At 42.2% G+C, this 27,102-nt stretch overlaps 1 protein-coding gene and 1 pseudogene across 1 annotated transcript in view; one reads left to right on the forward strand and one right to left on the reverse strand.

Moving 5' to 3' along the window:
* Positions 1-27,102, reverse strand: part of LOC145397162 (putative glutamate receptor) — an 85,797-nt gene that overhangs the window by 27,101 nt on the left and 31,594 nt on the right. The window contains exon 4 of the mRNA XM_080270358.1: positions 24,878-25,066. Within this exon, the coding sequence (XP_080126484.1) occupies positions 24,878-25,066 (189 nt within the window). The remainder of the gene's footprint in view (positions 1-24,877; positions 25,067-27,102) is intronic.
* LOC145397296 (5S ribosomal RNA) lies at positions 14,880-14,997 on the forward strand (annotated as a pseudogene).

The following is a 27,102-nucleotide window of genomic DNA, read 5'->3' on the forward strand; positions in this document are numbered from 1 at the left end:
ATATATATATATATATATATATATATATATATATATATATATATATATAAACGAGATATGATAGTATAATTAAAGTAAACCTATATTGTGTGTAACCCATATTTTGTTATTTTATGTAAAATATATGTACAGATTTTACAATATTTATACAGTTTCTCACTTGTACAGAACAGTTCTTAAACACTGATTCCAGGTGAGCAATCCTTGCTTGCATTCTGTGCATGGCCAAAATTAGCACAGTATATATGATGGAGAAAATTACAAAGATGACTGGAGCTGGGTTGTATACATAATATGGGTTAAACATAATCGTACCGTATTTTTCCCAAGGTTGCATTGTCTGATTTATTAGTTGCATGGTTTCATACTTGGGTGAAGTGAACTTAATGTGTGCACTTACATTTAAGTTCATCCTAGGCAGTGGTTGGTAGTATTTGTGTGTGTGGTTGAGAATGTTATAATGGTTTTTAGTGGGCAAGGTGGATAGTGTAGGTGTCAGGACTGCACAGTAATATGGTGAGATGTATAAACCAGATGCTGATGTATAGGCTGGAGATGTTTATGGGCAAGTCACAAAAACTGATGTATTTTGAGTGAAGCAGAAGAACTGTGAGTGTCCAATGCGTTAATGATGGATGGGTTTATCTGAAGCAAATGTGAAGTTTGCAATGATGAGGGATGTCATGATCTGTTATGATGGCCATTTCACAAGGGAGTGTCTCAGCTGGTTGAAACGTGAAGATGTACGCAGGACAAAGGTGAAATGCATGTAATGATGTGCGACATTTGTGTTCAGTTGTTGTTTCACTAGTGAAAGTGATGGCGCCCTGTTTCTTGAGTACATTTGCCAAAAATCTACCATAGATGATGCCAGCCAGAACGTCCCAGTACTAGAACATAACTCTCCCGAAACTGTTCCACTTAAAATAGAAGACAAGGTACGTAAAATCCATCCTAGAAAATTTACATACAAACAAAGCTCCAGGCCCAGATGGAATTCCTCCAATTGTTTTGAAAAAGTGTTCCCCTGAACTTGCCTCTGTTCTAGCTAAATTATTCAGACTATGCATACATACATCTTCATTCCCAGATTCATGGAAACAAGCCAATATCCACCCAATTCTGAAGAAAGGAAGTTCCTCTGACCCCTCTGATTACAGACCAATAGCTGTCATATCTTCTCTTGGTAAGGTATTTGAAACTTTAATTAATAAGCACATTGTTACACATCTTTAATCCAACAACTTAATTAGTTATAGACAATATGGTTTTCGCCACAAAAGATCCACCATTGACATACTCAATCTCTTAACTCATACCATCCATCAATCAATTGATCTACATGGAGAAACTCATGCAGTAGCCCTTGATATTTCTAAAGCTTTCGATAGAGTATGGCACCGTTCCTCGCTGCCCAAACTCCCTTGCTATGGACTAACATCTTTTGTTCCTTTGATTTCCTCATATCTCAGTGACAAGAAAATAAAAGTAAAAGTAGATGATGCATATTCCAATTTCCACTCAATTAACACCGGCGTGCCGCAGGGACCAGCTCTGGCGCCAACCCTGTTCCTGCTTCATATTAATGATCTCTTACCTGTCACCCACAATCCCATCCACTCATATGCAGATGACTCAACATTACATAGGTCATTCACATTCAGACACCCATTTACAAAGTTTAATATCTCTACCTCTCAACTCAGTACAGCCATCTCCATAAATCAAGACCTACCTACAATCAGTGTATGGGGACAAAACAACCTTGTCTCATTCAATGCTAGTAAAACTAAATATATACAATTTACTAATAGACTGAAATTGCCAGATTCGTATATTACCTTCAGTACTACTAATGTTCTCATCTCCAAAAGTATTGAAATTCTTGGCGTCTCACTTAACAATGCCCTCAGCTGGACCTCTCATGTTAGTTCACTTGCTGAAACTGCCCAAAGAAACTTGGACTAATGTACAAAATCCGTAACTTCTTCACTGACGAGCAGTTGGCTGTGATATATAAGAGTCATGTGTGCTCTCAGCCTGAATATTGCTCACCCTTGTGGAATGGATGTGGAGAGGTTTCATTAAAACAATTAGACAAAATTCAGAACAAGGCTCTTAGAGTTATTAACAACCCTGCCATTACAAATAAACTACCTCCCCTACATGTAAGAAGGAATGTTGCCTCCCTTGCATTATTTTACAGATATTTTTATGGCAAATGCTCAGACGAAGTTGCGTCCATGGTGCCACCTCTCCATGCCTTCTCTCTTGCTACACGGGCATCTGGTAGCGCTCATGACTGGAATGTCACTCAACCATATTGCAGAACTTCTGCCTATCGGAATTCTTTCATTCCCTGTACTGCATCTCTTTGGAACTCGCTTCGCCAGAGTTGTTTCCCTCCAAACTTCAACCCACAACTGTTCAAGTCCAACTGTTACAAGTATTTTATGAATAGAGGTCACCAGTAATCTGTTGTATGGATTATTTTTTTTATTCATTTGTTTTTCCTTCCTCTGTTCTGTTATTTTTAAAAAATCTTTCTTAGAAGGAAAAGGGTATATCTGATAGACTGTGAAAAAATCATCTGTTACGAATGGTACATGAACTACTCTTGATGCTGTTGTGAGTGTTGCTTCCAAATATGGATAATATAACATCAGATTTTTTTCCTCAAACAAAGGTCTCAAACCATGCTTATGTACGAGTATACATTGACTAATTATTTGCCGGAGGTTGTGAATGGGTAGTAAATTAATGGTGATCCTAATGTTACCAGCATTCGCAATTCCTTTCATGAAGGCCTGATACTGAGCTCTAGTATTGTCTAACTGTAGTATTATTACATCAGTATGTTCTATGATCACAGAGAGGTGTTCGAATAATGTATTGTTACCTTTTAGTACATTTACTTTCTCCACAATTCCTAAAGTTAATGCTTCTGCCTTCCTTGGGTTCTTTACAACCGTTGGCATTAAGGTGTTCTGAGTATCAGCTAACTTATGTTGGTGTGAGAGAATTTGTGCTATATTGTTAAATTTGTTATTCATTTCCTCTAGATCATATTCTGTTGCTAGTCCAAAAATGTTGCCTAAAACCGTGTTTGTTACGTGTATTTGTGATGATGTTTCCTGTCTTAAGTGTGTTACTCCCAGCTGATGGGATATCCTGGACCATGGTGATCATTACTTGCTTAGCCTGTTCTAGCTTCCAGTCAGTTAATTTAATTAATTCAGCTACTTCCTGTGTGGGCTGATCATGTGAAGATGGGTGTTTTAATACCGCTTCCTGTGTTCTAAGTGGTCCTGATATTTTCTGTAACATTATTGGTATGTCTTGCACTACGTCCAAACTAACTTCGGTACTGATTATGTCCTGTACTATTGCTGTTGAGGCTGTTGGGGTTATCAGGCACCAATGTCGGACTACATGTTGAGAATGTAAATGAGGTGATCTTCTTAATATCAACAGGAACATGATCCAAGGAATAATTCGTCTCATTTTTACCTACCGAAAGAACAACTGTATTAGAGATCTAATCCACTATTGTTAGCAACTTATGCTAAGGGTGATGATAGTGATGATGAATGATAGATATCTTGGTCTGTTTAATCTTATTACCTTTAAAAAGAGTCTAAATCGATTCCTAAGTCATGTGTGTGAAAGGAGGAAATTGAAAGTAAATGAGAATAAGAGTAAAGTGATGAAGTGTACGAGGTTGATAGATGGTAGGGGGATGAATATAGTTTTGAATGGTGAGTTGCTTGAGGAGGTAGATTGTTTTAAATATCTAGGGTCACATGTTGCTGTGGATGGAAGAATAGATGCAGAAGTGAAGTTTAGAATAAATGAAGTAGGAAAGGTGCTGGGAGGAATGAAAAAAGTGTTTAAATGTCGTTCGCTTAGAATGGATGTAAAGAGAAGGTTGTATGAGGGTGTTGTGGTACCGACTGCGTTATATGGGGCTGAAACATGGAATATGGGTGTAGCAGAGAGGAAAAGTTTGAATGTAATGGAGATGAGGTGTCTGAGGAGTATGTGTGGAGTGACGCGTATGGATCGGGTGCGAAATGATGAAATGCGAAGGAGAACTGGAGTTGTTCGGGAGATGGCTGGTAGAGTTGAGCAGAGGGTGTTGCGATGGTTTGGGCATATGGAGAGAATGGATAATGAGCGATTGGTGAAAAAGATAACTAGATCTGATGTGAGAGGTGTAAGGCTGAGAGGAAGACCACGAATAGGATGGATGGACAGTGTGAAGAGAGCGCTGGATGCGAGAGGGATGTCTGTTGAGCAAGGAAGAGTGGCTGTGCATGACAGAAATAAATGGAGAGAAATTGTGAATGAATAAGTGATGACGCAGCCCTGAGGGGATATTCTCCCGCATTTGGTCTGATCAGCTAGTCAGGTCAGGTGCGGGTAAGGGGATGGGTCTGTTATGATGTGGCAGGGGTAAACCAGTTCTGCTGTCGGGCCCTGCTGCGGATGTCACTGATTGCATTGCGCAGTTGACCCTTGTGCGGTGTGGTGCGGTGAGGATCTGTCCCTTCTCCCCTTTGGGGCTAAGATGCGAATGAATGTGTTTGAATGGACGAGTAAATGGGGAGTGTGTCGTCCTGTCTCGGCTACCTCCCTTTCCTTGGGGGAAGCAGCCTAGGTATATAGATAGATAGACAGATAGAAGTCTTGTAACTGGCTTGTTATGGTGAGAGCTGTATTGGTTGTACCTATGTTTGGTATGCGACCGCAATTTATTCCGATGTGTGTTGATTGCTTCAAGCTTATTTCACCGTGTGTACTAGGGTTTTAGGTTGTGTCTGATGTTTTATAGTTGCAAGCAAGATTTGAGACCTTTTTTAAGTGATCAATGTGTTTCTTTTTCTTCGTCACTCGATAGTGAGTTAATCACTACCTTACTGTCTCTTCACTTGATTACCCTGTATGGGCCTTCAAATTTAGGTGACAGTTTGTTATTTCTAGTGTGAATAAGGCTATAGACAATATCACCTATGCTGATATTTGATTCTTTTGCCTTCTTATTAAATGATTGTCATTTCTTCTTGGGCATCGCTAACTGTTTCTTTACCTTTGTGTGTATTTCTTGAAATTCACGTAAGCAAAGTTTAGGATAATCGTCATAATTTTATATGGGAATTTGCTCGCCTTCTAACGTCTGGTAAGGGAGACGTTTGTCTGACCCGTAAATGATGCAATGAGATGTATCTCCTATTGATTTATTAATTGCACAAATAAATGATGCTTCAACGCTGGGGATCCAGTCATCCAAGTTTGCATAATTTTCATTGAGAATGTGCCGTTGTACATCTAATATTTTTTTATTCTGCCTTTCCACCAATCCATTGGAAGCTGGATGGTAGGCCAAGATATTAACTTTCTTTATATTGTATTGTTTACATATTTCTTGCAAAATTTCAGAGTCAAATTCACCACCATTGTCGCTGATTAGCACCTTTGGTGTGGTGAACCTACAGATCACACTATCAATGAATATCCGTGCGACTGTTTCTGATGTTTTTTCCTTAATTTGGAACCAAGATCACAAATCGTGAGAAGTGATCAGTTGCAACAAAAAGATGTTGATTGTGATTGGTAGTCAAGAGTAATTTAAGTAAATCAACGGCGACAGTGTCCCACGGTTGCCTAGGTAAAGGATATTGTCCTATAGGTGCAGGTGATAACGTGTATCCTTTATGCTTTGCACATGACTCTCATCTGTCTATGTGATTATGTATGTCTTTGCGTAATGCTGGCCAATAATATGACATCAGGGCCTTCCCGCCTGTCCTGTCCCTTGCCAGGATGCCCTGCATGTAGACTATCGTGTATTACCCTTAAAATGTGAGGTATCATTGTACTAGGAATAACTCAGAGCCTAATATTTTTTCCTATGATTTGTTTGTCCTGGATTTACTCTATATAAGGCATTGTTTACCACTGTGAATTGTTTAAGTGGTACATGTAACTTGGGTAATAGTACATATCGCGGGACTCTAAATGATATATTACTTTAGACCATACTGGGTCCTGTCTTTGTGCCTGTGAAATTTCTTGACTTCTGAGGATTGTTTCATCATTGTTGCAGAGTGATTCCCGTGGACTTATTGTAGCAACATTGGCTAACGGGTTTCGTGATAAGGCTTCGGCAGCTAAATTTACTTTATCTTTTATGTAGTGAATGTTTACATTGTAATTCTGGATTTTACATTTCCATCGTGCTCTCCTCCCATATAGTTTTTCTTGGAACATACCCACGAGAGGCTTGTGGTCTGTGTATAGGTGAATTTCGTATCCGTAGACGAGGTCATGAAATTTCTGTAGAGCAAATACTACTGCTAGGGCTTCTAAGTCTGTTATACAGTTATTTTTCTCTGCTATTTTTTATTTGTTTACTGGCAAAATCAATGGGTTGGTATTTCCCTCGTTTATCCTCTAGCATCAGTACAGCACCTAAACCTTTTAGGGAGGCATCTGTGCAAATTATGACTGGTTTTGTGAACTTAGGATAGGCCAAGCAAGGTGAGCATGTAAGTTTATCTTTTAATTAATTAAATGCTAATTTGTGTTCCTCTCCCCACTGGAATGCAACATCCTATTTGATTAGAATGATTAGCGGTTGTGCTATATGAGGGAATTGGTTAATAATGGAGTGGTAATATCCCGCTAGCCCCATAAATTGTCTTACTTCGTCTGTATTTGTTGGTTCTGAGAATTTCCTTACCGCCTGTATCTTCTCCTCAGACGTGTGACTACCTTGGGCATTTAGTCTGTGGTCTAAGAATTATATTTCCTTAAAGCAAAATTTGCATTTAGACAGCTTAATTTTTAAGCCAGCATCAGCAAGCTTTTGTAGGAGCTGGTCTGGTTTCTGTAGATGTTCGTCTGTAACTGGAGTAGCTATAATAATGTCATCTAGATAGACAAATATTCCTTTTCCTAGCATTCCAGACAGTACGTAATTCACCAGTCTTTGGAAAGTGCCTGGTGCTGTCTTCAACCCTATAGGCATTCGTTAATATTGGTAGTGCCTTGTATTCGTGGAGAAAGCGGTGTATTTGCGTGATTCTTGCTCGAGGCTAATTTAATAATAACCGTTGAGCAAATCGATTGTGGATAATACGTTATTTTCTGGTCCAATATTTTGTAAGACGTCACTTAAATGGCATAGGAAACCGGTCAGGGAATGTGTGCTTATTTAATTTACGGTAATCTACTACCACACGCCTTTCTCCATTTCGTTTGGGCACGAAAAATAATGGGGCATTCCACGGGGAGACAGATGGTTCAATAATATCTAGTTTTCATATTTCCTCAACATAGTGATTTGCCAGGGTGCATTGTGAATGCGCGACTCTATAGGCCAGTATATACTGTATATTGGGTGTGTGTCCGGGTGTATGTTAATCTCGTGTGTAATCACGTTAGTACACCCTAATTGTTCTCCAGGAAATGCTAGCTGTTGTCTGTGTTTTACTAATAGATCTAAGAGATCGTTTTCTACATTGAACTGACGTGAGTGAATCAAATTCTCCTTTATGCACTCTCTGTCTGACGAGCTTACTCTGCTCGATGCCCCCGCTATTGTCACTTCGCGTATAGGAGCTGGGCAAATTTCTAACCTACAAATACAGGTTCCTTTCTATATCTTCACATCTCCAACCCCCAGTTCCCTTGCTCATTGCTGTCGTGGGGGGCTTCGGGGGCACTGACTGGGGCTTGATGTGTGGGGAGTTCTAGCAGGGTACTTCCATTCCCTTCAAAGACGTGGAGGCCTGGTTGCAAGATGGCCTTCCAGTCCATTCTGATCTCCCCTCTCCTTGGGCCCCAGTCGTTGCCTCAACTAATTTGGCAAGGCACTTTTCTTTTTCTATCACTTCTTCTTTCGTTTTCTCCTGTCTCTCTGTATGCTATCATTTGGCTTTAATGATGTGGACTTTTCCACATTCATAAAAATTCTCATCACTGACCACGCATAAGTTGTAACAGGAAAGACTGGGTGTGCCCTTGGGCTACTGTCTCAGCCAGTGGTGGGGGTCATGGTGGCTCAGCGCCACCCCAGTGTGTGGATCTCTGCAGAGGGACCCTCAGTGGAGGCGGGACCGCCACTGGGCTGCGACTGTCTTTACCGGGGATGCCGTGGCTCAGCAGTGGGACTCTTTGTCATTGGCCAGTGACCCTTCGCTGTGTAGGGAACCTTTGTTCTTCGGCGCAGCGTCGCTATCCCTTCCAGGGTAGGGTAAGGGGCGCACACTGGAGTTTAATCCCCACTTGGGTCATTGGGCGGGCCTCTGGACTCGGGGTTTCGCCCGTAATATCCTTCCTTTTTCAACCGTCATGATGAGCCTTTCCTGTTTCATATACCATTATGGATTTGAATATTAGTTCCCCCTCCCCCAGTTCTGCTGCCAACCTGACCCAGGTAACAACCTCGGCTTCTTTTTGGGACGTCCCACCGACTACCTCCGCTTTTCCACCTCTTTCCTCCTCCTCCTCACCTCCTTCATCATCATCTCCAATTTCTGTCCAGTCCTCCTGTACTAGCTTTTCCTCTATCATTACTCTAGAACCTTATCTTTCTCTTACCTCTTCTACCTTTTCCACGTGTATCTCTCTTCCTCGTCCATCTCGCTCCCATTTCCTAAGCAAACAGAACGTGACAAATTCCAAGCTTTGTTTGGCCCCCAGACCTAGACCAAATTTTTTGACATTCCCTCAACTGCCCCTCTAGCAGGCAATGACCAACTTTTTCAGTGTTGTCTATTGAAGCAGGTGGGTAAAGATGTCCGATTTACGTCTCGTCCAGATGGCTCTCGTATTGTAACAGTTCAGTCCGAGGAACAGGCAACTGCGATGACCATTTTACTTGGTCCTGCAAGTACACCGATTATTGTAACAAAAAATGTTCCCCTCAATTCTTGTATAGGAACAGTCTTGGTTCCCACTAATGTCAGTCTTGGCCACCATCAGTGGCCAGAGTGTTCTCCTCTTATCCAGGAGATTATAGAACTCCAGGGTATTACGATCCATGGGGAGTATTTAACTGTATCTACCCTATGAAGACCCATGGAAAGCAATAAGAAAAGAGAAGGATCATGAACACTATGTAACTAGACAAACTACAGGGTAGATTGATAATGATTTGGTTGATTATTCATTTAATTTAACAAACTAAACATACAATAATTACAACCCTAAACCTAACTAAACCTAAGAAAAAAACAATATAAATACCTAAAGCCATTCACCATCAGAAGATTAATGAACTAATGCAAGGAGAAAACTGATACTCATGGTTTACAGCAAAAGAAGGCGTTGAAGATGGGTTCCCTATAACACAGGCTTCCAGGTAAAGGTCAGGAGTGGTTCACTAAGATATTCCCAGGGCAGAGGATGAGTGTGAACTGAACTTGCGCGGGAAACCAGATAATCAGGCAACCTCGCTTCACACAGAAAAAGGGAGGGAAAGTCAGGTGACATGTTGGGAAACTAGTAGTATCAAATCCAGTCAACAGATGGAGCGCTGGTAGCGTGAGGTGGACGAGTGCTTGACTTCAGTCAAAAGATGGGAGTTCACGAGGGATGAGGCGGAGGAGTAATAATTATAGCCGTAACAAGGGTCATAAAGTTGTTACGGTACAGTGTTACTCACTTCCTCCTACGCATCACCGCAGCTATTCTATAAATATTGCAATAATCAGCTTCAACAGCCGTACTTTACGTACCACTGTTATCCTTGGTGGTCTCAAGCTAAACGTTAAAGAATCTCCCCCAGTCCCTCGTCAATGCAGGGCTTGCTGGAAGTTTGGGCACCCTCTGAAATTTTGCAGATCCACTCCTACGTGCCACCTTTGTTCATCTTCAGATCATGAGGATGATGAATGCCCCTCTGATCATCACTGCTGTCCTAATTGTAGAGGTGGGCGTACCGCCACTGATCGTCGTTGCCCTTTGTACAAATTTGAACGCGAGGTTCTCCGAATCTAATTGTCCGCTGGACTCCACCAGGCTGAAGCTCGCAGGGAAGCACAACGTCAAGGCTATACAGATGCTACCGCCACAGCCTATCGTCTCTATTCTTCTGTTGCAACCTCAGATGTCTTTGTCACTTCTTAGTCCTCTCCCTCATTTTCTTTACGGCCTTCTTGTTCTTTCTGCGGCCCAACCTTTATCTGTTTCTCTCTCAATAACCTCTTACCCTTCTTCACCCACCCCAATTCCGTTATCAAACTCCTTTTCATTTCTCAGTCCCACTACTTCCAACTCTCTTTCCTCTACCCCACCTACGTCGTCATCTACTTCCGTGCCCATGTCACATCCTTCCCCTTCTTGGCGATGCCCCTCCCACCATGCCTCTCCCCTTCAGTTGCTCAAGAAACGCAAAACCCATCATGGGTTGCGTCTTGTTCCCCCAAAGCACTGCGTGGCTCCTCTCTCATCCAGATCTGACTTCCGTCCATCTTGTCGTGCATCTTCGGGTGACAGTTCTGAAACTATCCAGAAAGTTACACGGTTTCTTCAGGATACTTCTTCACCATTGTTTGTTCCATGCACTGCTGCAACCGTCCCCAGTACCACTTCTACAATTACTGTTTCTGCCGATGTCCACTCCCCTCCTCTCACTCTTCCTTCCACTCCTTTTCCCCCTGAGCCCGCAGCCTCTACCTCCTCTACTTCGTCCGAAATCGCTCCTTTACCTCCACCTTTCTCTTCTTCCCCCACCTCAATTTCAAGTGAGCCTATCGCCAAATCCCTTTCAGACCTTCCTTTGCCTCCAGGGGAAGAAACCCCCTTCCCTCACCGTTGTTCTTCCTTGCCCGGGTCATGCCCTACCACCACTCAGTTCTTATACCCATTATCCTTACTCAAAGGTAACCTCTTCTTCAACAAACATAGTTTTTTAGCACCATCAGTTTTGTCATTGTTCTGGTCCTCAGTTTTATGTTACGGTCTATTTTACAGTAGAATTTACACAGTTTTACCTCACAACATAACGACTTATGTTATTTGCTTTCTGCTCACCAACCTATGGTGCTTTGCTTACAGCAGACTCACCTTCAGGATTCCCCACCTCCTATCCCCAGTTATACCTTTTTTAACTCTCCTCATTCCATTTCTGATGTTTGCATTTTGATCCACCATACGGTTCCATTTGAACCGTTACAAATTTCTACTGAGCTCACCCACGTCATAGCCCGCATAATTCTTGGACGTTGGTTAACAATTGCTTCTCTCTATTTCTCCCCCTCAGTGGCACTTGATTTTTCGGCATTAGCCATCCTGCTCTCCAGTCTCCCTTCTCCATAACTTTTACTCGGCGATTTTAATAATCGAAATCCCCTGTGGGGTGATTCCGTTTTCAATCCTCATGGTCGACTGATGGAATCTTTTATTTACCATCATGAGCTTTAAGTCCTCAATACCAGTGTTCCCACCGATTTCGATGCACGTACGCATACCTTTTCGTGTATTGACCTAACTTTGTGTTCTCCATCTCTTGCTCTTGACTTCACTTGGTCTGTCCTTCAAAGTTGTCCGTTTAGTGATCATTTTCCAATACATCTTCAACTGACTTTGTATTCTGCTACTCCACGCCCTCCATGTTGGTGTTTTGCTCGAGCGAATTGGACAGCTTGTACTTCCTGTGCGACTCCTCTTTCTGTTCCTTCTTCTTGCTGCTCATCAGGCAATTCCTAAGACCACTCGTCCCTTTTCGTCTAAATGTGTTCCTTGGTGGACACCGGAATACTCAAGAGCCCTCCGCACCAAACGGGCTACTTGGAAGAGCAATCGCTGCAAACATCATACCGCTGATAAAGTTTATCACCTTTTACTTTTCCGATGTGCCAGTGCTGCCTTTTCTATCTATCTATCTACTGCCAGACTCCTCAATCCCGTTTGGGGTGGCCACAAACAAATCGCCTCCAAGTCACCCTGTCCCCCTCCATTTCACTGCCCTGCTCCCAACTCACCCCCCCCCTCTCTCATATAGCTCTCCACCCCATCCCTCCATCCCATCCTCGGCCTCCCCCTCCCTCTTCCCCCCTCCACCTCACTCACACTTTCTTCGTCAGTCTTTCACCCTCCATCCTCTCCACATGGCAAAACCACCTCGGTGTGTTCCTCATAACACTTCCTATCACATCCACATCCACACCACAACGTTCGTTTATATCCTTATTCGTCAGCCTGTCTCTCCATGTGACTCCACAGGCTCCTCTTAAATAACTCATTTCAACTGCTGTCACTCTTGACATGTGTCCTTCCAACAACGTCCAAGTTTCACTTCCATACGTTAGAGTTTGTATCGCAATACTGTCATGCAATAACGTTATCATTTCCATGCTCACTTCCGTGTTTCTTATCACTGCTTTCAAGGAACCAGCAACCTTTTTTCCTTGTTGTACCCTTTCAAGCACTTCACCCTCCAAATTTCCATCCTTACTCATCACACTACCCAAGTACTTAAACGTACTCACATTTTCCAATTCCTCGCTATCCAACCTCGCTGTACATTCAATGACTTAACCTCTCTCAAAGACCATCACTTTACTCTTCCCTACATTCACCTTTAGATTCCGTTTCTTACACACTCGCCCAACCTCATCTACCAAGCCTTGCAGCTCCCCTTCGTCTTCACTCAACAACACAGTATCATCTGCAAACAACAGTACAGGGAGTTTCCAAGCACTATCCACTCTCACCAGGGCCACTCCAACATCCACCACCCTACCTTGTACCTCTTTTATTACCCCATCCATGTACAGATTGAACAACCATGGAGACATGACACATCCCTGTTTCAAACCAACTTTCAAAGAGAAAAATTCATTTAGTTCACCATCCACACGCACTGCAGCCTTCGCACCATCGTACATACTTTTCACAGCATTCAACAACTTCCCATCTACCCCATATATTCTTAACACTTTCCACAATCCTTGTCTATCCACCCTGTCATATGCTTTCTCCAAATTCATGAAAGCTGCATACAACTTCTTTCCCTTCTCTAGAAACTTTTCCACTAAAGATCTAAGAATGAATATCTGATCTACACAACCTCTTCCCTTACTAAAGCATCCCTGTTCTTCTCCAACTAATTTCTCTGTTCTTTCTCTAACTCTGTCAATAAGTATCCTACCATACACTTTTCCTATTATACTAAGAAGACAAATGCCCCTATGATTACCACATACTTCTTTTTCCCCTTTTCCTTTGTACAAGGGAATAATTATACCTGACTTCCAATCCTCCGGGACTCTACCTTCCTCCCAGGCCAATCTGCACATCTTCCACATCCATTCTACTACTATCTCTCCCCCATGCTTCAGCATTTCACCACACACTCCATCAATTCCTGGGGCTTTCCCCGATTTAACTTTCTTACTTGCTTCCACAACTTCTATTCTACTGATTTCTTCCTGTCTTCTCACCTCCCTCCTTCTCCCAGCCATTCCCCAGCCACTTATACTCGCATTACTTCCATCCTCTATGTTCAACAATTCCTTAAAGTGTTCTCTCCATCTGCTCACTTTTTCTCCCTTCTCCACTAGTAATCTACCATTTTTATCTTTCACTCCCCTGCTACCTTCACTTCCACCCTGTCTTACTCTTTTCACCTCTTTCCAGAACATTTGCTTACAGTCCCTCCACTTTACACTCAAATTCCTTCCAAATTCCTCATCCAGTCTCTTCTTACTCTCTCTTACTAATCTTTTCACCTCTCTCTTTCTTTCTACATATAACTCTCTCTTCTGCCTCTCAACTTCTTCCACGCCCCTATTTCTCATCCATTCATTGTATGCTTTCTTCTTTTGTGCCACAGCCTGTCTCACCTCTTCAGTCCACCACGCTGTTCCTTGCACCCCCCCTCCGTCTTCTCTTCCTTCCACACACCACATCACATGCTGCACATATTTCTTCTGTAAATGTCCTACACACACCTTCCACGTCATATCGTGGTGCTTTGTGTTATTTGCAATTAACAGGACATTGTTATTTGTATGATCCATTTTAATGTTTCTTTTGAGTACACTTTACACGTGTTAATATTATGTTATACTTAGTAGTAAACATGACAAATTTATTACTGGTATCAATAATATTTGGTTTACACACATTTCTTAGTTAATGTTTGCATAACGTAGTGTTTTATATTATTGGATTTAGTCACCACAATAAATGAGGTACTTATGAGCACTCGTAATTAGTATAATGAACAATAAAATATAATATTGTTAATACACCATATTTTACTGTTCTCTGTTCAATACGTTATTACATGTTCACTAAACACAGTGTCACAATGTAGTGCACGCCATCCATAGAAACAGTTACTTATTCAACAAAGAATGCATCTGGTACTATTATGTGGTCGCACATTGCATTCTTTAGGATTTATGTGCCACGTGATTTCAATATGCTAGTGAGTTAAATTGCTGGATGTCACCACATTCCTGCACAGAACCAATAAATACGAGTTGGTGCTTCCATAACCACTAAATTGCTTCATGACTTATAGGGTTAAATAACGTATTCACCATGTTTGTATTAGGATAAATATAGTATAAAGACATAAATGTGGACATACAAAGTCAGCACTTTGGATATCATTCATGCATATGATTCCACTGGATAATATCATGTAGGCCTAGATTTATAGGATTACTACCCTGAAATACGAGTAATATACAGGTATGAAGGTGTTAATGAGAGAGAGAGAGAGAGAGAGAGAGAGAGAGAGAGAGAGAGAGAGAGAAAGGGTTGAGGGAGGAGGACCTGCTGTAATATGATTAGGATACGACTGTTTATGTGGTATACCCATGACTGTAAATGACTAACATTACTGATACTGAAATTTTGGTTATACCATGCCACGTTAAGTACACCGCTTCCCATCCGATCAGCGAAGTTAAGCAACGTTGGGTCTGGTTAGTACTTGGATGGGTGACCACCTGGGAACACCAGATGCTGTTGGCATAACGTTCTCCCTACGTGTCAAGTGGGGTTGGTGGACGATTAGTGCCCCTCCCTGTAAAACAATTAACTCTAAGCCCTTGGCCACCCCGTTTGGGATACATGGCGTCTGACAATGGATGGATGGATGGATATTTTTTTAGTATTTAAAGAAAGCTGTAATATTCATCAGTGATATTGTATTTTTACTTTGGCAGAGTATCACTGACAGAGGATATGCTGTATAATCATGCATGACATCTCATTATCTACAGCTGTTGTCATTGCCACTTTCACACAGTGGTAGCTGTGGTGTCGACAGGGAACGACAGTCGCCTAAATGTGGGGATGAGAGTAGGAAACTGGGAGTAAAAAGTTTTTCAATTAACCCGCCCCGTCCCGGAGACGTGAATTCACGTCCTCACATGATGTGCACTCATATCCCGGAGACGTAAATTAACATGGCAACATTGCAAGGTCCCTAATTTGCACAATTTTCAATTTTCACGAGTGATTTCACGAGTGATTTTTGGCACGTATACACGGGACACCTTCCTCTATTCCTCTACAAGATGCCAAGCAGGAACAATGCCTTACACTGCATAACCTCTCCCCCCCCCCTGCACGCCATTGTCTCAGCAATTCACCTGTTACCAGTGACCTGGCCAATAAAGACATTCAGGGCCAGAGTGATTCCCCAATCGATGACAATGTGGAGGACAAAGTTTACATAGCATTAGAGGAAGAAACAGTCAGAAATGATGATCAGGTAATGTGGGAAAAAAAGGTCATGAATAGTGATGAGTTAGTGAGTGAAACAATGCTTATAATGCCTATATTACTGTTTGAAAACCAATATACTCTTGTACTACATATAAATTCGTACCAAGTAAATAAATAAATACTGTTTATGAGTGGATAAAATAGTTACTCTCCCATAGAACTCGTTTTCTTTGGTGCCAGCCTGTTGGAAAACCCAGTCAGGTAAGGAGGTACTTGTACCTGGATCGAGTATTTTAAACCTCAGGTGAGCGATTTCTCTATGAATTTTCTATGTTTCTCACCAAAAGCGAATGTTTGAGCCTAAAAAAAAAAAGGTCCAAAAATGTTGGGACTGGGGCATACCACTGCCCAGATAACGTCGTGATGGGTCGGGTTAAGGAGAACATACTGCAAATTGACGTAAGGAAATAATATAGAGAGTCATTGCATGACATTATGAACAGCTGTTGTCACTGCTGCTTTCATGCAGTGGCAGCTGTGGTGTCAACAGAGGACGACAGTCATTTAAAGATGGGGATGAGGGTAGGAAACGGGGAGTAAACAGGTTTCCCGTTAAGGGCAATAAATTGCGATCTAAGATGTATGGTGTTTATAGAGCGAGTAATTGGTCGGCAACAAAAGACTGCACAGTGAGCATTTCGTACGTGTAGCATATATAACATTTCATTTCTATATTTAAAAATGGCTTTAACCTCAAATACCATAGCAGAGCAGGAACATCACACATGATTCCCCTTCTGACTCAGGGCTGTTCCATTATGACTTTGGCCAACTCGGACTGCTTCACTGTTCATTGTTTCGAGTCTTGGTCTGCTTAGGATGTTTTATTACCTATTATTCAGTTGTGTTTTTATTGGATATATGGAGGCATATATGACGAAGGTATGCTAAACGACATATGTTCGATATTGTGTGCATTCAGCTCTTAATGGTTTAACATTATTCATGTGGATACAAAGCAAATTTTCGAAAGGATTCGACTGCATCTCGACTTGCACTACCGTCGTCACTGCTCACTTGCTTAACCCCTTAACCGTGGGGTGTCACTTTCGTGACGATCGGGAGGAAGGGATCATACCGCGAGGCATCACTTTTGTGTTTTAGTGTTATTTTGAATTTGCCCGGGCTTTCAAGTGGTGGCTTGCATCATCTATCAGTACTACCAGTGTCCAGCTATACTCAGTTCTACTAATGTCATCTGTACTCCCGTCCACTGTTGACAGTTTAGCCATTTTTCTTCTGTCCTTGACTCCCCTCCTTACCTCCCCTCCATTACCCTCTCCTCCCACCTGACCAGCTACACTGCACTACACAAATCCTGGAGGGATTTTTCCACTCATTTTATCCATTGAAATGTGCCCTATGCCCTATTCTTATACAAAATAATATATAAAAGAAAGAGAAAAATTAATTGATACTGCCATACATCTGGAATGGACTAATTAACAACTGGCAACACCACACGTGCACTCATTCGCTAATTTCCCCTGTTTATTTCCACCTTGAAATATCCCGTATGACCTGTTCTCATAGTTCTCATAATAAAAATATATATAAGAAAGGAAGGGAGAAGCCTAAGTGACATTTACATTCACCTGGAACTACCTAATTTATTATGTATTGTCTAAATTTCCTGCCAATCATTTCATAGCGTATGAATTAGTAGCTGTCACCACGCTGACACTGTCAACCCTTCACTGCCCCTAGGCCACAGCATTCAGTTTACTCTTGTCATTCAAGGTGAAACCACATTGGATTTGCTCCTGTCCATTTCCGCCACTTTTTAGCCCCATGCAAAGGGCCCTGTGACCTCTACCCCTACTGAACCTCGTGTTTCGCTCTAGCATGTATAAATACTGGGAGTAATGAAAGTGAAAGTGACAGCTTCACTCGCTACGCTAGTTTACTGAACGAGAAACTGAATGCCTGGAGTGAAAATAAACTACTAGTACTGAAAGAAACTCATAGATAAATATTGTATAAAAAATAAGTGTAATAAAGTACTAGGATTATAAAGTGTGAGTGTGTTTATAAATAATAAATGACAGCTCCGCCTCAGAATACCATCAGGGAACAAGCACGGGAGGAAAGCTCCCGTAATTTAATAATAAAGCTCATAATTTACATTGCTTTCACAGTTTTCCTTTTTTTTTGGAATATGGATTCCAAACTATTTGAAATTCATAGAATAGTGTTTGTAGTTATAATATCAGGCAGTGGTAACGATATTACGGGGTATCGGGAAGTGTCAAGTGGAGACTTCGTTACCCAACTTCGGAAGTCTCCCCAAGCCCTATGGTAGACGACAAAGGCTCAACAAACATTCCAGGAGAAAGCTCAACATATGTGCCATAAGCTAATTTAATTATAATATTCTAGAACTAATAACTGATTTTTGGCAATTATTTGTAAAAAGTCAGTTGGAGCGCGAATATCCTCACAGGACACACACGGCACACTCCCAACAACCCCGCGGTTAAGAGGTTAATAAAATCTTAGACATCGAAAGGACTCTAACCTTCATATCTTTTCATAGACCGCTGAACTAATTATGACTACCTATAGCATATGATTGACAAACATAATCATTTGTTACCTTATTACATCAAGTCACAGCTCTGCTGTATGTATGGGTGTTTGCGTCATCACATTGTTGTACAGAAAGGGGTGCGTACTGCAGAGGCCCACACACACACGGACCACCACGAACTTTTATGAGTGACTGTACAATCACCTATTATATATAGGCATTTCTATAGGAAAGTGATAATGGATTCATGCCACTACTTTAACACACACACATGCACACATGTTCCCTTGCTCGTTGCTGTCATGAGGGGGGCTTCAGGCATCGACTAGGGCTTGATGTGTGGGGGAGTTCCAGCAGGGTACCTTCATTCCCTCCAAGGCCTGATTGCAAGATGGCCTTCCAGTCTTCTGATCTCCCCTCACCCCCACCTCCTTGAGTCCCAGTCGTTGCCTTAACTAATTTTGCAAGGCATGTTTTTTTTTTTCTATTGCTTCTTTTTACTTTTCTCCTGTCCCTCTCTATGCTATCATTTGGCTATAAATGGCTTGGATTTTTCCACATTCATCAAAATTCTCATCATTGACCACACATAAGTTGTAACAGGAAGGACTGGGTGTGCCCTGGGTGTGCTCGGCCAGTGGTGAGGATCATGGTGTTTTGGTGCCACCCCAGTGTGTGGACCTCTGCAGGGAGACCCTCTTTGGAGGCAGGACCACTGCTGGGCTGTGGCTGTCGGTTCCAGGGTGCTGGGGCTCAGCGGCGGGACTCTTGGTCATTGGCCGGTGACCTTTCACTGTGCAGGGAACCTTTGATCTCTGGCGCGGCGTTGCCATCCTTTTCACGGTAGGGTAAGGGGCGCACACTAGAGTTTGGACCCCACTGGGGTTGTTGGCCAGACCGCTAGACTCGGGGTTTTGCCCATAATGTCCTTCCTTTTTCAACTATCAAGATGAGCTTTTCCTGTTTTGTATACCAAAATAGATTCAGCTATTAGTTCCCCCTCCCCAGGTTCTGCCGCCGACCTGACCCAGGTAATGACTTGCTTCTCCTTGGGATATCCCACTGACTACCTCCACTTTTCTTTCTCTTTCCTCCTCCTCCTCACCTCCTTCATCCTCTTCTCCAATTTCTGTCCAGTCCTCCTCCACTACTTCCTTCGCTATCATTACTCTAGAACCTTATTTTGATCTTACCTTTTCTACCTTTTCTATGCGTATTGCTCGTCCTCGTCCATCGCTACTTCCGTTTTCTAAGCAAACAGAGCATGACAAATTCCAAGCTTTGTTCGGCCCCCATACCTGGATCAAGTTTTTTGACATTCCCTCGACTGTCCCTCTAGCAGGCACTGACCTGCTTTTTCAGTATTGTGTGCTGAAGAAGGTAGGCAAAGATATTAGATTTAGAACTCGTCCAGATGGCTCTTGTATTGTAACAGTTCAGTCCGAATAACAGGCAACTATGATGACCAGTTTACTTAGTCCTTCTGGTACCCTGATTACTGTAACAAAAAATGTTCCCCTCAATTCCTGTTATAGGGACAGTCTTGGTTCCCACATACGTCGGTCTTGGTGACCGTCAGTGGCCAGAGAGTTCTTCTCTTATCCAGGAGATATTAAAACTCCAGGGTCATAAAGTCATTACAGTACAGTATTACTCACTTCCTCCTATGCATCGCCACCACTATTCTATAAATATTGCAAAAATCTTTTTCGACAGTCGTACCTTACCTACCTCTTTATCCTTGGTGGTCTCAAGCTAAACGTCAAAGAATCTACCCCACTCCCTTGTCAATGTCGTGCTTGCTGGAAATTTGGGCACCCTCTGAAATTTTGCAGATCTACTCCTATATGCCGCCTTTGCTCATCTGCAGACCATAAGGATGATGAATGTCCCTCGGATCATCACTGCCATACTAATTGTAGAGGTGAGCATACTGCCACTGAATATCATTGCCCTTCGTACAAAAATGAATGTAAGGTTCTCCAAATCCAACTGTCCACTGGACTCCGCCAGGCTGAAGCTCACTAGGAAGCAATTCGTCAAGTCTATAAAGATGCTACTGCTACCGCCTATCGTCTCCAATCTTCTGTTGCAACCTCAGATGTCTTTGTCACTTCTTCATCCTCTCCCTTGTGTTCTTTACGGCCTTCTTGTTCTCTTTCTGCAGCTCACACATTGTCTGTTTCTCTCTCAACCAACTCTTGCCCTTCTTCATCCACCTCTATTCCGTTATCAAATTCCTTTTCAGTTCTCAGTCCCTCCACTTCCACGTCTCTTTCCCCTACGCCACCTACATCGTCATCTACTTCTGTGCCCGTGTCACATCCTTCCCATTCTCGACCATGTCCCTCCCACCTTGCCTCTTCCCTTCTATTGGTCAAGAAACGCAAAGCCCATCGTGGGTCGCTTCCTGTTCCCAAAAGCACTGTGCGCCTCCTCTCTCCTCCAGATCTTCTGACTTCCATTCACCTCGTAGTGCATCTTCGGGTGACAGTTTTCCCAAAGCTATCCAGAAAGTTATACAGTTTCTTCAGGACACTTCTTAACCAATGTTTGCTCCAACTACTGCTGTGACTGTCCCCATTTGATCCTCTGTTTATGGTACGATGTCTATTTTACAGTGGAATTTACGCAGTTTTACCTCACAGCATAACAACTTACGGTATTTGCTTTCTGTTTACCAACCTGCGGTGCTTTGTTTACAGGAAACTCGCCTTCAAGAGTCCCCACTTCCTAACCCCAATTATACCTTTGTTAGCTCTCCTCATTCCATTTCAGATGTTTGCATTTTGATCCATCATACAGTTCCATTTGAACCCTTACAAATTTCTACTGAGCTTCCCTGTGACATAGCCTGCATATTTCTTGGACGCTGGTTAACAGTTGTCTCCCTCTATTTCTCCCCCTCAGTGGTGCCTGATTTTTCAGCATTAGCTATCCTGCTCTCCAGTCTTCCTTCCCCATACCTTTTCTCGGCGATTATAATAGTCGAAATCCCCTGTGGGGTGATTCTGTTATCAATCCTCGTGGTCGATTAATGGAATCTTTTATTTAACCATCATGAGCTTTTAGTCCTCAACACTGGTGTTCCCACCTACTTTGATGCACGTACACATACATTTTCTTGCATTCACCTTTCCTTGTGTTCTCTGTCTCTTGCTCTTGACTTCACTTGGTCTCTCCTTCAAGACTGTTTGTTTAGTGATCATTTTCCAATACATCTCCGACTCATATTGTATTCTCCTACTCCACGCCCTCCACGTTGGTGTTTTGCTCGAGGGAATTGGAGAGCTTGGACATCCTATATGACTCTTTTGTCTGTTCCTTCTTGTGTACACAATATGCCCACCAAATTCTTCGACGTGATCCTAAATGCTGCTCATCAGGCAATTCCAAAGACCACTCGTCCCATTTCATCTAAGTGTGTTCCTTGGTGGACACCAGAATGCTCAAAAGCCCTTCACATCAAATGAGCTACTTGGAAGAGCTATCACCACAAACACCATACTGTTGATAAAGTTTATCACCACAAACGCCATACTGCTGATAAAGTTTATCAGCTCATACTTTTCCGACATGCCAGCGCAACCTTTTGCCGAACAGTTCACAAGGCTAAGAAAGCCAAATGGACATTATATGTCTTTTGAGTTACGTCTAACACGCCCATCTTGCTGGTCTGGGCCTGTATCCGTAAGATAGCAGGTAAAAGGCTACCATCTCCTGCTCCGGTCCTCCATCTACATGGTACTTCAATAGCAGATCCCTACTTAGTTGCCAATGTGCTAGGCGAACATTTTAGTGAGGTTATTAAAGGCTCTCATCTGACAAGTGATTTTCACAAACAGCAGAGCGTCATCCGCTCCACTTCCATCTCTCCGATGAAGAACATTGTAATGCTCCTTTTACGTCGGCGGAATTACCTGATGCCATTCATTCTTGCAGAGATGTAGGTGAAGGTTTAGATGGTGTTCATTACAGTATGCTTAAACACCTCTCATTGGCTGGGCTTCAGCTTCTGTAAGCACTTTACAATCGTGTTTGGACCAAAGGTAAATTTCCTCTCAAACCTTTTAAAGATGGCTGTCTTCCTCAAGATTATAGTCCAATAGCTCTGACAATCTGTCTTTGCAAAGTCCTGGAACGTATGGTTAATGCTCGGCTAACGTGGTTATTAGAATCAAACCGTCTTTTATCTCCAGCTCAGTTCGGCTACCGAAAGACGCAAAGTACTTTGGACCCATTGATTAAGTTAGAAACGTATGTTAGGGCTGCGTTTTCCAAAGGTGAATCAGTTCTTGCTGAATTTTTTTACCTTGAGGAGGCATATGGTACAGCGGGAAGTATTATACTCTCTGTACGTTCAATTACTGGGTATTGTTGGCAATATGGGAGTTTTTATTCAAAATTATTTGACAAATAGGTCATTTTCTGTTCACGTCTGCAATAGTTTGTCTGATTCCTTCCCACAATACGAAAGAGTTCCTCAAGGCGGAGTTCTTAGCACAACATTTTTTCCTTATTGCAATTACTGATATTGTCGTTTCTCTCCCAGTAGGTGTACATTCTTCTTTACTTGTTGATGACTTCGCTATCTATGCTGCAGGCTCTAATCCTGTAGTGTTACAGAGTATTCTCCAGTCTGCTATTACAAATGCTTCTTCTTGGGCTACTGCTCATGGCTTTCGGTTCTCCACTTCTGTCTTGTGCAATGACCTTTACTCAAGGTCGTCAATCACTTCACCCACTTCTCTATCTTTATCATCATCCTCTGCAGTATCGGGCATCCACTAGATTGTTGGGTCTGACATTTGATTCTAAGTTGACATGGGATGCTCATATTTCATCTTTGAAGGCGTCAACTGTACAATGTCTTTGTCTCCCGCAAATTTTATCCCATATGTCTTGGGATGCTGACTGTACATGCCAACTTAACCTTCATGAAACCCTTGTTTTATCAAAATTAGACTATGGATGCCAAGTTTACTGTTCTGATTCCTCTTGTACATTACGAAAACTTGATTCGGGGTACCATTTTGGTCTTCGTTTAATGCTTGGTGCTTTCCACTCCTCCCCAGTAGAAAGTCTTTTTGCAGTCAGGTTCTTTTTGCTGTTTCTTGAGACAACATCAGTTTCCATCTTCTTCGGTGCATAGAATACATTCCTCTGTTTCAGATTATTATTTAACCCTCCACGTCGTCGACCCCCTTTCACACTGCGTGTTCAGTCCTTCCTCTCGTCCTTCCTAGTTTCTATAGAAAATGCTCTCTTTTTTCACCCTGGGTAGTTTCCACCTTGGTTGCTGCCACGTCCCTCTGTTTGTCCTTCCAAATTGCTCAAAATTCGTCTACGTCTTCAATAGTTCTTAGACCTTCCCTTCACGCACATCTTGTTGAACATGCTTCTGCAGTCCATGTCGATACAGATGGATAAATATGGCACCCAGTACTGGGTTTGCAGTTCGGTTCCCTGATTATTCATCTCAGTATAGACTTCCTTCAATAGCTTCAGTTATGGCAGGTGCGGCCTGTAAATGTTACAGCTATCCTTCATCGTCCTTTATTCTATTCTCTTACTCCCTTAGTGCATTCCTTCTGTTGCAGTCAACTTCGTGCTTCCATCCTCTCGTCTTAGAGATTCAAGAGTGGCTGTTTCGTCTGTCTGTCAAGAAAAAATCAGTGTTTTTCTGCTGGGTGCAAGGTCATGTCAGCTTTCCTGGTAAGGAAACTGTGGTGCCTTGGCTGGAGAAGCCCTCCAGTCCCCTTGTGTACCCTTTCGGTCTGTTCCAGTTTCTGATTTTTTCCTATCCGAGCATTTTTCCGACAGCGGTGGCAGTCTTGCTGGTCCTTCTTGACTGGTAGTAAACTCTGGACTTTTAAATCTTCTGTTACTCCATGGTCCAATCCTTATCATCGTAACCACCATTGGGAGACTGCCCTTGCTTGCTTAGGGATTGGCCATACTCGTCTTACTCATGGGTATTTGATGTCTGTCGATTCACCGCCTGTCTGTCCTGCTTGCAGTGTTCCCCTGTCAGTACACCACATTCTTATTGCCTGTCCTAGACATACAGGAATTCGTCTTCGACTATTCCCGTTTTTATCCTTACTTTCCCAACCTCCAGATTTAAGCGATATTCTAAGTGAGTCTTGGTATTTTTCTATTACCCGTGTAATGTCCTTTTTAACTCATTTAGGGATTTGTATGATACTTAATTTTATCTTCTGTTTTCCCCTTATTTCCCTCCATTACAATATTTTCGCTCTGTGGTGCGACTTAGTCCCATATGGTCTTTGCTACCTGGTGCTACCTTTTCATTTCATTTCACACACACACACACACACACACACACACACACACACACACACACACACACACACACACACACACACACACACACACACACACACACACACACACACACACACACACACACACACACACACACACACACACTTCTGCTCACACCCATACTCACGCTCAAGCTCACACCCACACTCACGCTCATACTCACACTCAAACTCACAGCGCAGTCACCGTCACTGTCACATCACGCTCATTCACACACACTTGATTGCATGTCAGATCTCCTACGTGAAGTTCATAGCCTCTGAAACAGTTTTGAGCAGCGTGACTCCGTGGCTCAACATGGTGACCCGCTTTCCACCAGGCGCGTCAGGGTCGTCGGCCACCTTTGTTTTGAACACCAACGATGGAACATGAGCAACCAGCAGATGAGGACCCCTTGCCAGTCTGAGGGGAAAACTCTGATTTATGGCTCGACTGCACAAGAGACATTAAGCAGAAGCATCGGTATTAGTCATGACCAAACAAATGTTTTCAAGTCCTTATCTACCTTTAAAATCCTGTCACCAGTTTCTTTTAAATACGTGTTAGATTAATGCCTATCGATAATAATAGTTATTAAGGAAGTTAGTTTTGAAAAACATAATATTCCCCTAAGATATTCCCCAATTTCTCACATATATACTGTAATATGAGTTGCTGACCCCCGGCTACACAAACAATTTCTTCATAATTGGATTTATATTATTATACACAATAGTTCTCCCTCATCCCGTCTTTAAGCTACCACCACTTTGCCTTCCAGTCTGCTGAACATAATACACAGACATTTCAGAGGCCTTAAAGGAGAAAAAGTCTGCTAAGCTGAAGGAATACGTCTTTTGTGACAAAAGTATGTATTATGGTCATTCTGTAATGATTTTAAGTTTATCTCACTAAACTTCCTGGCCACTTCGTTATAGCGCGATCACAGTGATTTTATTCTGTCCATCTCCAGACGGCTCAAAGTACAGAGCGGATGAGGGATTGTGCCGACTTTCGTAGGTGTTTGAAGATTATGCCTGTTCTATGGGAGGAGGAACGTTTTTCTTTGTGAAGTTATCCAAATTCCTTAGTAGGCTTTAATGTTTAATGGTTTTAGTGTCTTACTTTTACCCCATTACCTTATGATATTATTAACTTTTTTTCTTTATATTGTCGCCTTTTTTCACAGTTATCGACTACACAAGGCCCTGGGAGTTTTTCCATCAGTTTTTGTTTTAAATTATTCATTTACTCATCTCCATGTGTTTTTATCCTGTTTTGGAGAAATTTGTTAGGTTCCTCGTAGAAGCACAGTTACAGCTTTTTCACTGGCCTCTTTACAGCAAAGTGGATCGCCTAAGGTGAATAAATTTGCCTGAATTTATAAAAAATAAAGACTTCAGGGTACTGAAAAGATTAAGTTTGTTACTGAAATCAGATGATGTTAGCTTCTCTAATTTAGGTAAAATCTTGGTAATGAAGAGAACGCACTCAGTACGCTTACATGTAAAACTTGTCAGGAAAAAGTGGGAGGAGGGATGTGGGTGCCATTCCGCGTGAGGGAGTCCACCAGGCAACCTTCTGTGGCTGTGAGTCTCCCGAGCTGTAGGGCAACTCCACCAACACGCTGCATCTTCAAAAGTAAACTCAAACAATTAATGTTTTGGCTGTGGCAAGGCTCCATAAGCTAAACAGAACTTTGTCTTTTTAGCTGGAAGGGGGAGGTGTTATGGAATGGATAGTTATATGAGAGGGATATGTGAATTAGAGGGATGGCAGCTAAATGGCAAAGGAAAATGCCAAGTGGAGGTGATTTGTTTCTGTTCATCCCTTGCGAGGTTAAGTCGTCTGGTGATAGGGAAGCAAACGCTGCAAAAATAAATATTTATATATTTTTGCTTTAGCTTAAGAGCCTTGATAGTTTTTTTACGTTTTGAGTGTGTATATCTTTTCTTGAGTATTGTTAAATCTTCAGACACTTTGCAGTTCAAATGTGAACTAAAGACTTAATCCTTTATGCGTATCGAATCTATCTTATTATTTTCCATCATCCCAATCAAGATGTCGATTTAGTATACCGAGTAGTTGGATACCAGAAATGGAACATAGGCAATAATGAACAGTTAATCGATACGATGCTGTGGCGTCTTTGTATTGTGTTCTTCCTATATTTGGACAATTTACTCCATGTCAAGAAACCCAACAGTATGAGGTGTATCTCCTTTGCTACTGTCTGGCAGTAGTGCGAGTATACCACCATAATTCGTCACGGGATTTAACCAGCCACGTCCTGATAACATATGGATACGTTGCAACGGTTTCTCATTCTCGGTCCTGATAACATATCCATAAGTTTTGCAATTGCTAGGTCCATCATTTGCACATTTTTCAAATTTCGTGCCTAATTTTTGGTATGTATACATGGGACACCTTCCTCTACCAGCCGCCAGGCCAGAACACAGCCTTACCCCATGTGACCCCCCCCCAAC

Source organism: Coenobita brevimanus, chromosome 40 (genome assembly GCF_032717465.1).
Source record: "Coenobita brevimanus isolate Jiangsu-jjx chromosome 40, ASM3271746v2, whole genome shotgun sequence".
NCBI lineage: Eukaryota > Metazoa > Arthropoda > Malacostraca > Decapoda > Coenobitidae > Coenobita > Coenobita brevimanus.